The sequence below is a fragment of the Bos indicus genome, chromosome 13 (assembly GCF_029378745.1).
Source record: "Bos indicus isolate NIAB-ARS_2022 breed Sahiwal x Tharparkar chromosome 13, NIAB-ARS_B.indTharparkar_mat_pri_1.0, whole genome shotgun sequence".
In the NCBI taxonomy this organism is placed as follows: Eukaryota; Metazoa; Chordata; class Mammalia; order Artiodactyla; family Bovidae; genus Bos; species Bos indicus.
In genome coordinates this window covers 57402468-57415347 of record NC_091772.1, presented here as the reverse complement: position 1 = coordinate 57415347, position 12880 = coordinate 57402468, and the positions used below count along the sequence as shown (strand labels likewise).

Genomic DNA, 12880 nt, shown 5'->3' with positions numbered 1-12880 from the left:
GGTTCATGGGTGGCAGGTTTGAATCTGGGATGTTCTCCTTTTTTATTGCCCCATAAAGTTTCCTGGCAAACACGTGATGCAAGGCCATGACACAAAAGCCTATTCATTTCTAAAAATAAGACTGACTTGTCCCCTCGTCCTGATAAAGAAATCTCTCACACTTTACAGCCAGGCTGGGGCCGACCCAGCCTCCCCACTTGCACAAGGAGAACACAGGTGAGTTTTCATTTACTGTGGACTTGCCTCCGAGCCCTCTCCTCCTTCTTGGCTCATGCCACGCTGCCTGCCCTCCACCGGCAGACGGAAGACACTTCCTATTCTCTCACCTCCCTGGGCTGAGCCAGGTCTTGGATACTGCCTTTATTGTGATGGGTGCTGGCGTGCTGGGAGGCATGTCTGGCTCGTGGGCAACATGGGTCCCTCGGCAGCTGCTCCTCTGTCCACACAGTCACTCTGTTAGATGTTCACGCTGACCCTGTGCTGTGAATGTGGTCCCCAAAAGCCATTGCCACCACACCCTCTGCTGGTCACACAGGCTGGCTTGGGAGGGGAGTCGCCTCCTGGGGGTCACATTTGTGAGACTGGCCTGTCAGTCTCACCTTCAGAGCATGCCTCCCACCGTCCACTCGGCAGGTCCCATCAGGCCCACCCAGGAGCCTGCCCAGGAGCCCTTGGAGCGTGGCCTGCCTCGTTCACTGGATCCAGTCTTCTGGGACCCAGAAGGGAAGTTGGCAAGCATTCCGAGAACCTAGGATGCGCCACGTCATTGTCCCAGCCCTGGGGACACAGGAGTGTCAGTCCCCACCTGCCAGGAGTGAACATTCTGGTAAGGGGCCATGTGGAAACAGGAAGAGTGTCCAAGTAGAAAGAGCTGGATCCAGAGACGGGGCCTCTGGGAGTTTGCTCCGGGGTGGTTCTCTTAGCCATCCTGCGAGTTGGGGTTGACTGATGAGGACGCAGCTGATGGAAAGTGCTGGACTTTTCAAGCATGTGCAAGGACCTTGAAAGGCGGACACTCTGGGTAGGTGTGACCAAGTGGCCTCAGAGATGGCTGGAGAAGAAGGAGCTGGGCAAGGTCCCTGGGTGTAAACGCACCTCTCAGCTGCCCTGCTCTGGGATCTAAGGCCAGCTTCCTGCTTCCCAAAGGCCACTGTCCTCAAGTGCAAGGCTCCTCCTCCGCCACCAGGTCCCACCCAGCCCTCCCTTGTCCCTCCCTCCCTGGGTCAGGCCTGTGTCTCCGCCTCCTTTGGCTCCCTCCCTGCTCCCCACCCACCCCAGGGGTTTCCCCATCAATCGGAACAATATATCAGCTGCGGTGAGAGGGGTGGTTTTACCCTGGTGGCTGCTGGTTTCCTGGGGAGCAGTGGTGAGGTCTTTATGCTCTATGAGTTCCCTCTGGGAGGAAGGATGGTAGGATGGAAGGCTGGGGGGTGGTGGTCAGTTAGAGGCTATTGCGGTTGTGGGCAGGAGAGCTGCTGCTGCTGCTGGTGGGTCACTGATTCTGCTGGAGAGATGCTGAGATGGGTGGCAGCGCTGGCAGGACCCAGTTATGGACCAGAGGTGAGGAGGAGGCCTGGCTAAAGGCTGTCTGGCCGACCTGCCTCTCCACACCCGGAATCATCTTTTTAGAACCATCTCTGGTTCTGCCGTGTCATCCTGGGACACGTGTCAACCAGTCAGGTCCCTCTCTGAGCTTCAGTCTCTTCCGCCAAATGAAAGAATCATCCCCTGACTTGTTCAGTCACTAAGTTGTGTCCGACTCTTTGTGACCCCATGGACTGCAGCACACCAGGCTCCTCTGTCCTTCACTATCTCCAGGAACTTGCTCAGATTCACGTCCATTGAGTCGGTGATGCCTTCTGACCATCTCATCCTCTGTCCACATCCCCCTTCCCCTCCTGCCCTCAATCTTTTCCAGCATCCGGGGTTTTTCCAATGAGTTGGCCCTTCGCATCAGGTAGCCAAAGTATTGGAGCTTCAGCATCAGTCCTTCCAACGAATATTCAGGGTTGATTTCCTTTAGGGCTGACTGGTTTGATCTCCTTTCTGTCCAAGGGACTCTGAAGAGTCTTCTCCAGCACCACAACTTGAAAGCATCAACTCTTTGGCACTCAGCCTTCTTTATGGTTCAACTGTGATATCCGTACATGACTACTGGAAAACCACAGCTTTGACTCTACGGACCTTTGACTGGAGGTGGGTGCAGCAAGAGAGGTGGTGGCAGAGCACTTGGTAAAGGGCACGGAAGGGAGGTTTGGCACGTGAGTCTCTCCTCCCTGGAGAGCAGGAACCACATTTCCCACATTTCTGAGGTCCTTCAAGCTCTTCTGAGTTCCTCAAAGAGTATTCAGCCAACATTTGTTGGCTAAACAAATAGATTTCTGAGGCTTGTACAGCGGAGGTTGCTTGGACAAACACTGGGCTTGAGGAAATATATATTTTTGTTTGATTTCATCCGTGTTGTGCTTATCTCTCTTTCTGCCACTGAACATGGCTTATCAGGAGCTGCACACCTTGGGAGATGGGAGAGATATGAACGAGAAGGTTAATGTTTCCGTACACCTCAGAATCATGATGGCTCACGGGAAGCGTGTGTGTGTTTCCTCCTGCAAATAAGAGGTGCCACAGCCCAGGACGCTGATTCTCAATGTACCTAAGAGATGGCATGTCATCCCCACTTTGGACTTGAGGCTGGAGAGGGATGGGGAGCCATTGGCGTGGGGCACCCAAGGGAGAGAAGGTCTCAAACTCTTCCGTGGAGCTGGGCAGCCTGGCTTAAAGAAAAACAGTAACTAGTTTCTTGGTTATTTTTTCTCTTCTTGCAGTTACTTATTCATTCTCCCAGAACTTTCTTTTACAGTAGGAGAATGCACGAGGAAGAGAGTACAAGCAAGTGGAACTCAGTTCATCTGATGATCTGCCCACATCCGCTGAGTCACTCCTAATGGCCCCTCAGATGTCATTTTCTTACTAAGACATTTGGAAATTTTTCTGCCTGTGAATCAGAAGCAAACACTGTAATTCACCAGTCTTCTCTAAGTTATGCAAGGAACTTTGATGTGCTCAGAAGTGGAAGCTCAGGGAGGATGAAATCAATGAATTCTCTGAGAACTTTGTTTTTCTCCTACTTGAAGTTCGTTTGCCAAGTGGAGGATGCGAAGAGCTCAGTCTGACCACTGGAGTCACCTCTGCAGGAAGTCTGGGAGCAGCTGATGTGGGGTTTCTTGATGACACTGGTTTTCCTTATCATCTTGGTCCTGTTCCCATAATAGACCCGAGTGTCATCCAGGAAGGGGCTTTCTGCCACAGCATCTTGTCGAGGGCTGTTCCTCACAACGAAGGGCTGGCCTGAGGGTGCTTAATCATCTCCAGGGTCCTCGGGTGTGTGGGGTCGCCCCCGGCGTGCAGGGGACGCCTGCCCTCTGCCCCCCCGGAGCTCAGTTCAGGGCCTATCACTGTCACCTGCCTTTGTCACAGCCCTTCTTGGGGGAGAAGATGGCTTTGTCACTCATCACGGATGGTCGCTTTAAATCCCTTGCTGTGCTTCAGGGCAAGGGGTCACCTTCTGCCTGGCAGAAGTGCAGACCTTTGGTCACCCAGGGGGGCCTGTTCACCTGTGAGTCAGGAAGGGGTCACTCCCAGGGGCCTGAGAAAGCCACTGTGTCTCCACCGCCTCACTGGCTCTCGATGACCCGGCAGCCAGAGGGCTGCGTGTTCCCCAGGGGAGCAGGTACCTTCATAAATAAGGACAAAGGGGCAGAGACGGGCTGGTGTCAGCCCCACTGCGTGTCCTGCCTCTTGGTGCTCCCCAACATGCTAACTCCTGAGCCCTCAGTAGCTCAGGCCAGACACACAGTAGGCACTCAGGACGCAGGCCCAGGAGACAGTGGCGTCTACACAGTCAGTTGCATCGCTGCCTTCCATCATGTGAAGCTGACTCGAAAAACACTGCCTGTGCAATGGTTGAGGGCTGCTCAGTTCTTACCGCAGACTTAGGCCTTGGGACCACTATTGGGCTTTCCAGGTTTGAGGGAGGTAGGCCCCCAATCCCAGCCTCCCTGCCTGGCATCCGCCCCCCCCAACTAGCCCCCACCCCTGACAGCTCATGCCACCCAGGCTGAGTAAACACCGCTGGCCCCACCGGAATCAGAGCAAACAGGGTTCCTCTTCTTCCCCCTTTTTGCCACCATTAACAGAAAAACCTTTTAAGCACTCATCTGGAATTCTGACAAACTCAGGTGACCCAAGGAGGGTGCTCCAGGGTGGAGGCTGGGGGCGCCCAGCTTGCTGGACTGCATTCCTCCGACATAGAGTGAAAACGCAGGTGGAGGACACCCCCAGACCCTCCCAGCAGCTCTGCCCCCCTCCGCCTCCTGTAACTTTCCAAAGTAGGTCTGTGCTGACTCCACGTACCGTCCCCGTTCCCCGGAACCGTTCACATGGTCAGCCTGGATCACCTCCTAGGGAAGGAGGAGAGAGTCCCACCCCGCCCGTTAGAACACACTGCTGAATAAACACATTATTGGCTGTGGGGAAGCTTGCCCTTCTGAGTGGGGCTGCTCACCCTCGCCCAGCTGTTGGTCTGCACTCAGCAAACATTGACTGAGGCACTTTGGGGACTCGAAGGTGAAGCGATGCAGCAACTCTCAGGCTGTTGGGGAGATAAGGCAGGAATATAAGTGATGAGCAAACAAGGCTGAGTGTTGGAAACTGCCACCAAAGCTCTGGGGCCACCGGAATGGGGGGTGTCCCTGACCCCCCAGGGTCTGTCTCCTGCTCCAGCCTCAGAGACGCAGGGGCCTGCCAGGCCGGGGGAGGATGGGGAGGGCAGGTGGGAGCACCGAGGGAAGAGGAAGGAGTAAAGGGGAGTGGGGTGACCTCCATGGGAGCTGAAAGGCTCATTCTGTGTGTGTGTGTGTGTATATATTTCTTAATATATATTTAACTATATTCTGTTAGTTTCAGGTGTTTAGCACAGTGATTCTTTATTTTTTTAATAAGTATCTATTCTTTTTCAGATTATTTTCCCATAAAGTTTATTACAAACTATTGGGTAGAGTTCCCTGTGCTGTGCAGTAGGTCCTTTTGGTTATTTACTTTATATACAGTAGTGTTTATCTGTTAATCCCAACCCCCTGGGACCTTCCTGGTGGTCCAGTGGCTAAGACTCCACTCTCCCAGTGCAGGGGGACCTGAGTTCACTCTCTGCTCAGGGAAATAAATCTCATATGCGGCAACTAAGACACAGCACAGCCAAAAAAAAAAAAAGGAAGACTCAACTTCTGAATTTATCCCTCCCTGCTGTATATTTTTTACTTTGTGAAAAATACTGCTAAGCACATGCATATTTCTTCTCTTGGGTTTACACTGTCTCCTCTCTACCTTGGGGGCAGCCAAGTCTGGAGCAGACGCAGGTGTGAATGAAGTGGTCATTCAACTTGGAGCAGGAAGAACTTTCCAAACTAAGAGACATGTCTCAAGAGTCCTCATTTCTAAGTTTGGAAAGATTCACTAACTCTTAACACGTCCCAGTTTGCTTAACCTCTCTCTCCAAGTGTTACTCAGTCATTGTTGCCCTGCTGTTTCAGAGAAAGTTGCGTGGTGACCTTGAATACCTCAAAGTGTCTACTGAAAATAAGGGCTTGCATGTGCGTAGTCCCCAGGCCAAGATCAAGTTCAGGAAATAGAAGGTGGCTGCAATGTTATTATCCTATCTACACAGTCTGTGCTCAAACGTCCACAGGTGTCTCCTTCGTGTCCCTTACAGCAACTCTTCCCTGGTCCAGGACCTGACCGAGGGTCATGGAGCTTTTAGTCTGCACGTGATGTGTGAGATCACCGGACAACAGACAGGAGTGGGCCTGCGGCGGGCACCATGGGACAAAGTCCTTCTTCCCTACCTGTGGGTTTCCCTCCCAGCGTTTGCCTCAGCTCTTCGCTCTGTGGTTGAACTCCTCCTGGGAGGAAAGGAGACTATTTTTCCCAGAAAGTCCACTGGGGATAACTTCCCTGCTCATGTCACTGACCTCACATTGGGGTTTCCCAATGTGTAGGAAGGCATGTGGTTTAGGAGCTGATGGTCAGGCTGAGGCTTGCAGGGTGAGAGGTGATAGGCAGGGGGCTGGTGGTGAGCCTCGTTTGCTGGGAACATGGGGCTGAGCATCTCCTGTGTGGCTGGCCCTCACTGGGTGTCAGGGAAACGTGGCTGGGACTCTGGGTCTGAGGGACTTCATCGTTTGGTAAAGGAACCAAAGTCACTGAGACCCCCATGATGAGAGCAAAGGGGCAACAGAGCAGAGTTGGGGGGGCGGTGCAAAGGGACAGCCAGGCTGTGTCCTGGGCAGAAAGGTGGGTGGGGCAGTCACAGGCTTTTATGTTAAAGGGGGCCTTGTCATGTCAGGGAGGGGCGAGTGACCGCCAGTATGAACAATGTGCTGGGAGACAGCAGTCGTGGGCTGAAAACCCCACGGCCCAGTGTGGAGGAGGGAATATTCCAGAACCCTGACCATGCAAGACCAAAGTCTCGAGGGGATGCTGAGATGGAAGCCTGGAGCCAGGTTAGCAAAGGCCTTGATGGCAAGCTGGAGAGTTTAGATCTTATGTCTCCATTCTGGTTTCCCAAACTCCCAAGAACATGTCACCCATACAAATTTGGCCAAGCTGAAAAAGCAAACTTTCTCTTATTATCATTCTACTATTGGGCTTCCCAGGTGGCGCTAGTGGTAAAGAACCTTGGGAGACATAAGAGACTAGGTTCGATCCCTGGGTCGGGAAAATCCCCTGGAGAAGGGCATGGCAACCCACTCCAGTATTCTTACCTGGAGAATCGTCATGGACAGAGGATCCTGGTGGCCTACAGTCCATAGCGTTGCAAAGAATTGGACACGACTGAATGACTTAGCAAGTTTTTTTTTTTCTATTAACATTAGAATACGCAACATAAAAATAAGAACTGTCCATCTATGTTCCACCTCAGCACCATCAGTGGCTTTTAGAAAAAGCACAGCTGAAGACGAGGGAGCCATGGCAAGTCTAGAGGGAGGATGGGGCGATGTCTAATTGGTTGTATGTATGGCTGTAGTGAAGCCACTTCATACTCTGGAATTTGTGGACTCATCTGTCATGCGATGCATTTAGACAAATGGATTTCTAATAATACAACTGGCTTGGGTGGGAAAGGTCTCTGGAGGTGGTCCTGGTCTCCCCAGTGAGCTAGGAGTCTGACCAACTGGGGGCCCAGAGCCAGTGCTGGTGCCCAGAGTCTACCATGCAATGCCGAGGCCTGGTGCCAGTCTTGTAGGCAGCGCACACAACAGCAGCCTTTGGTCTTGAACTCTAGGAAATGATCGGGCAATATTCCGTGTTGGGAGAGGAAGAACTCCCCCTTCACAAGGATGACAGAGCAGAGAGGGGCAGGGGCTGGGCCTCCAGGCTGGACACACCCTTGGGTCACTGCGGGAGGCAGCCTGGTCAGTGGGTCCTGTCACTGCGATGACCAGAGTTGTGTAAGGCTTGTGGCAGTGACCAGCAGCTCTCCCAGACTGGGGACTCACTCCAGGCAGGTCTGATCCTTGGGTGCAGAGCAAGGATGCGTGAGATTGTACACATCCAGATTGGCCAGTGTGGCAACCAGATTGGAGCCAAGGTAAGGAATGTCCAGTTACTAGTGTTGGCCTGTCCATGATCCATAGCATAGCCAGCTCAGAAAAGCCTCTAAGGTAGCAGGGAGGACCTGAGCCCAGCAGATCCATGCACTTGTCCAGTGTCTGACTTACTGATGTCAAATGACGCCTTTAGTGGTTAAAGAGACTGAGGGCATAGGAAAAGGCTTAAAGGGTAAATCTAACTCCTGTTAATTCTGTGGACAGTTCTGTGTGTATAAAACACCTGTCAATCGTTTTTACTTTGATCACCTCTGCGTTCATATCTAAAACCAGTAATTTTGTCTCAAAATAGTTTTCCAAAATTTCTTGGGAAAATTTTTCCACTGTATCACTAAGATAGCTTTCCCTCCCCTCCTGTATTTATGTTCCAGTTTAAAAAGATCAACTACTATTTTATTTTGAATGCAACCAAAAATCAAAGTGGTAAACCTAAAATTTTGGGGGTTCAGCAGCAGAAATAATTAAAATATATCCTTTGTGATATAAGTTTTTCTCCTCCTCCATCACATTTTTCTAAAAAGTACTTGGTTCTATTGACCAATGCTAAAAAACAGATACCAGAGCCCAATACCTCCAAGTCTAAGTTTTAAAAATTTATTTTTTTAAAGATTTATTTATTTATTTTTGGCTGTGGTGGGTCTTTGCTGCTGCACATGGGTTTTCTCTAGTTGTGTCCAGCAGTGGCCACTCTTCATTGCAGTAGGGCTGGATGGGGGAAGCTTCTCATTGCAGTGGCTTCTCTCGTTTCAGAGGATGGGCTCTTGGGAGCCTGGGCTTCAGTAGTTGCGGCTCACAGGCTTAGTTGCTCCATGGGATGTGGGATCCTCTCAGACTAGGGATCGAGTCGGTGTTCCTTGCATTTCAAGGTGGATTCTTAACCATTGGACCGCCAGGGCAGCCCTCTTCAACTCTAATTTTAAAGTGATCGGTTCTACTATGAAACAGCTGTCTGATTATTCTCTTTACTATTTTGAAATTACTTCTACTAGTATGAATTACATTAAAAACTTTACTGCATTACAACTTGAAAGTTTATATGTGATAAGATGATGTAAAATTTACCATCTGTAACCATGTTTAAGTATCTACTTCAGTAGTGTTAAGTACATTCACACTGTCATGTCTCCAATCTCCAAAATGCTTTTCTTGATAAACTGAATTTAAAATCCTTTTTTCTTGCAAAACTGAAACTTGGTGCACACCATTAAACACTGCCTCCCCATTCCTCTCCCCTGCTCCTGGCACCTGCTATTCTACTTTCTGTCTCTATGAATTTCATGAACATATAACAGTATTTGGCCTTTTGTGAGTGGCCTGTTTCACATAGCATAGTGTCCTCAGGGTCCATCCCTGTTGTAGCACATGTCAGAATTTCCTTCCTTTTTAAGGCTGAATAACAATCCAGCTGTATAGATAGATCACATTTGTTTATTCAGTCATCTGTCCATGGGCAGCTGGATTGTTTCCAAATTTTGGCTACTGTAACTAACGCAGCTATGGAAAAAATGAAAGTCTTTTAATACAGGTGTTTAAAACCCGGGGCAAAGAAAATGACCGCTTACAAGGAAGATGTCATCCTTCCTTGATGGAGTGATAAGACGTTCAAAATTAAAACACACAGAGAAGGGAGGCATGGGCCCTTACTGCTCTGAATTTGGAAGATAAGGTGAAGATAGGATCCAGGCAGGGAGTGCAGGGTCTAGGCAGGGTCTCAGCTCTGGGTCCAGAAATGGGCTGCCTAATGGTTAAAGACCCAGCAAAAACTTATTATTTGGGGCCATAAGAACTTTTAAGCCATATTTTTTTTTTAGTCTCACTCCTGATTTTATTTTTTGGTATTTAAAAAAACTTTTAATTGGAGGATAATTGCTTTACAGTGTTGTGTTGGTTTCTGCCATACAGCAATGTGAATCATCCATAAGTATAAACAAGACATTTAATTTGTGGTTTCAGAGAACTTTCTTTTTTTTCTGCTGATAATTTACTATAAAACAGAGTCTTATATTAATAAGATCAAGGCCAAGCAGAGCTATCATTCATAAATGTGGTTAGAAAAACAGCCTTGGGGATTGAACATAAACGAATACATTTTCATGTATATTTGTGCTTCTCCAGGGTAATGAAAAGGGGCCATTTCAGTAACTGTATCCATAAAAGCCTGGCACATATCTATATAAATAATATGTGTATGTGACTGAAGGTATAATATGTTTCAAATAGTTACCAGAAAATGGCTATGCATAATTTTGAATTGAGGTCATATCTGATCATCCAAAATGCGCGCTGTTTAAAAGCATGCATAGGTGTCCTCGTGATGGGCTTTTGGGAAAAACTGCATGAAAATAAATCCGCAAAGTGGAATGAGATGTTATTGTGCAGTCAGATAAGAATTCAGTTTATTTTCACTTAATGGGATCTATACTCTGCTATCTGGATGCATTGTAAGGATGCAAGTGTAGAGATACACTGTCTGATGTGAAATTCTAAAAGAACAGCATTAATGTATACAAGGGCCTGAATTTCACAAAAACGAAATCCAATTTGACATTTTATGTGTTGTATTGAAGCAGTTCAGGTGGATATAAAATGCAGTCTTCATCTTCATGGCTAGCAGCAGGGACAAAGCATAAATTTAGGAAGGGGGGGCAGGTGGGAAAAGGGCCCCAGTGATAAATCTCAGGGAGGAAAGCGGACCCAGAGCCCTTGCTTCCTGTCTTTCTGCTCAATCTGCCGGCTCCAACGTGGCCTTCAGCAGGATCCCTCTGCACACTGACCTTCTCTCCTTCTGCTTTCAGTTCTGGGAGGTGATTGGAGAGGAGCATGGGATAGACTGGGCCGGGAGCTACTGCGGGGACAGCGCTCTGCAGCTGGAGAGGATCAGCGTGTACTACAATGAGGCCCATGGTAGGACGCCGCACTGTTGGCCTCGGTCACCAGCCCCGGGGACACAGCAGAGACAGGAGGGCCTGCGAGACCAGAGGGACAGGCGGGTGATGTTCTGAGAGCTACAAAGGGTAGCCCTGGCAAGGCTGTCTCTGGTCACTGGAGGGCCACGCTGCCAACACAGACTGTTTAGACCCTGACCTTCCTTTCTGGTTTTTATTATTTTATTTTTTCCCTTATCTTCCTTTTCTGGTTTTTATTTTTTAATTATTATTATTATTATTATTTTTTGCCATGCTATGTGGCTTGTGGGATCTCAGTTTCCGGTCCAGGGATTGAACCTGGGCCCTGGGCAGTGAGACTGCAGAGTCCTAACCACTGCACAGCCAGAGAACTTTCCCTTTCTGGTTTTTAAATACAAAGTAGAGTCAGTTCCAATAGGAACAAAATCCTCATCACTGGCAAGAGAACAAACAAAATGGACAATGGTGGAAGAAGTGATTTCTGAAGCTTTTTACAGATTTCTGTGATTGTTGTCGGGGTCTAAGCTATCACTGCCAGTCTATCTACCCAAGACACTTTCTAGAAGGACTTTTCCCCCTCACCCAGGTTCTACTTTGATGAAACATGAACCTTCAGAAAAATAAGTTAGAAGTTTGCTAACTTCATATCTTTCTATGCAGGTAAGAAGTATGTGCCCCGAGCAGTCTTGGTGGATCTGGAACCCGGGACCATGGACAGCATCCGATCCAGCCGAGTGGGGGCCCTCTTCCAACCGGACAGCTTTGTCCACGGTAGGTTTTTCTGGAAGGTTCCACCGGGGAGAGAGCAAGAGTGCCTCCTGGAGGTGTGCATCCTCCCCAGCCCCCATGCCCGGTCCTGGGGGGGTGGGGGTGAAGAGGGGTGTGACCGAGTCCCCTGTGCCCACAGGTAACTCTGGGGCCGGTAACAACTGGGCGAAGGGCTACTACACAGAGGGCGCCGAGCTGGTGGACAGAGTGCTGGACGCAGTGCGCACCGAGGCCGAGGGCTGCGACTGCCTGCAGGGCTTCCAGCTAGTGCATTCGCTGGGTGGGGGCACGGGGTCAGGGATGGGCACACTGCTGCTGGGCAAGATCCGCGAGGAGTACCCCGACCGCATCCTGAACTCGTTCAGCGTGATGCCCTCACCAAAGGTGTCGGACACTGTGGTGGAGCCCTACAATGCCGTGCTGGCGCTGCACCAGCTTGTGCTCAACTCTGACGCCTGCTTCTGCATCGACAACGAGGCGCTCTACGACATCTGCTTCCGCACGCTGCGGCTCAGCACGCCCACCTACGGGGACCTCAACCACCTGGTGTCCCTCACCATGAGCGGCATCACTACCTCTCTGCGCTTCCCGGGCCAGCTCAATGCTGACCTGCGTAAGCTGGCCGTGAACATGGTGCCCTTCCCGCGCCTGCACTTCTTCATGCCCGGCTTCGCGCCGCTCACGGCCCAGGGCAGCCAGCAGTACCGCGCGCTGACCGTGGCCGAGCTCACCCAGCAGATGTTTGACGCCCGCAACACCATGGCTGCCTGCGACCCCCGCCGCGGCCGCTACCTCACCGTGGCCTGCATCTTCCGGGGCCGGATGTCCACGAAGGAGGTGGACGAGCAGCTGCTCAACGTGCAGACCAGGAACAGCAGCTGCTTCGTGGAGTGGATCCCCAACAACGTAAAGGTGGCCGTGTGCGACATCCCGCCCCGGGGGCTGAGCATGGCGGCCACCTTCATCGGCAACAACACAGCCATCCAGGAGCTGTTCGGCAGGATTTCCGAGCATTTCTCGGCCATGTTCAAGAGGAAGGCCTTCGTGCACTGGTACACCGGTGAGGGGATGGACATCAACGAGTTTACTGAAGCTGAGAGTAACATCCAGGATTTGGTGTCCGAATACCAACAGTTTCAAGATGCCAGAGCAGATGTGGAAGAGGAGGAGATCGGGGGGGAAGCAGAAGTGGAACCGGCAGATAAGGAACATTAACTACGAGAGGCCCTGCCTGAGGCTGGCTCTTCCGGAGCACTTTCTATTAGGATGAGCAAGTCACCCCTGGGAAGGCAGGCCGATTCTGTACTGCGACACAGAGACCCACCTGCAGCCACTCAGCCTTAGCTTTGATGGGGGATTTCGGAGGGGGGGGGGGTGGGGGGGAAGTACTGACAGGCACTAGGGTCTTTAAGAGTGTGGTATTCTATGCACAAGCTTGATTTTATTCTTTTTAATAGGCAGGTGAATTAACTGTAAAGTGCTCCCTTTGTTTAAAGATTTGATTTGGCTGTTTGCTATGTGTGGAGATGGACTGTGTGGATG

The 12880-nt window shown here is 50.5% G+C and overlaps 1 protein-coding gene and 1 long non-coding RNA gene across 5 annotated transcripts; both read left to right on the top strand.

Moving 5' to 3' along the window:
• LOC139186538 (uncharacterized) lies at nucleotides 1-4958 on the top strand. Of its 4 annotated transcripts, XR_011570134.1 has the most exons (4): nucleotides 1-216; nucleotides 634-826; nucleotides 2056-2196; nucleotides 2503-4958. It is a non-coding gene; the product is annotated as an uncharacterized lncRNA (long non-coding RNA). The 4 variants fall into 4 exon arrangements; XR_011570135.1 differs by lacking the exons at nucleotides 1-216; nucleotides 634-826 and adding an exon at nucleotides 1235-1366; XR_011570136.1 differs by lacking the exons at nucleotides 1-216; nucleotides 634-826 and adding an exon at nucleotides 1424-1560.
• Nucleotides 4959-7454: 2496 nt separating this feature from the next.
• TUBB1 (tubulin beta 1 class VI) lies at nucleotides 7455-12700 on the top strand. Its single transcript, XM_019972110.2, has 4 exons — nucleotides 7455-7645; nucleotides 10460-10568; nucleotides 11231-11341; nucleotides 11478-12700. Exons 1-4 carry the CDS (start codon nucleotides 7589-7591, stop codon nucleotides 12551-12553), a joined length of 1353 nt encoding a protein of 450 aa, XP_019827669.1. The 5' UTR covers nucleotides 7455-7588; the 3' UTR covers nucleotides 12554-12700.
• Nucleotides 12701-12880: the final 180 nt, after the last annotated feature.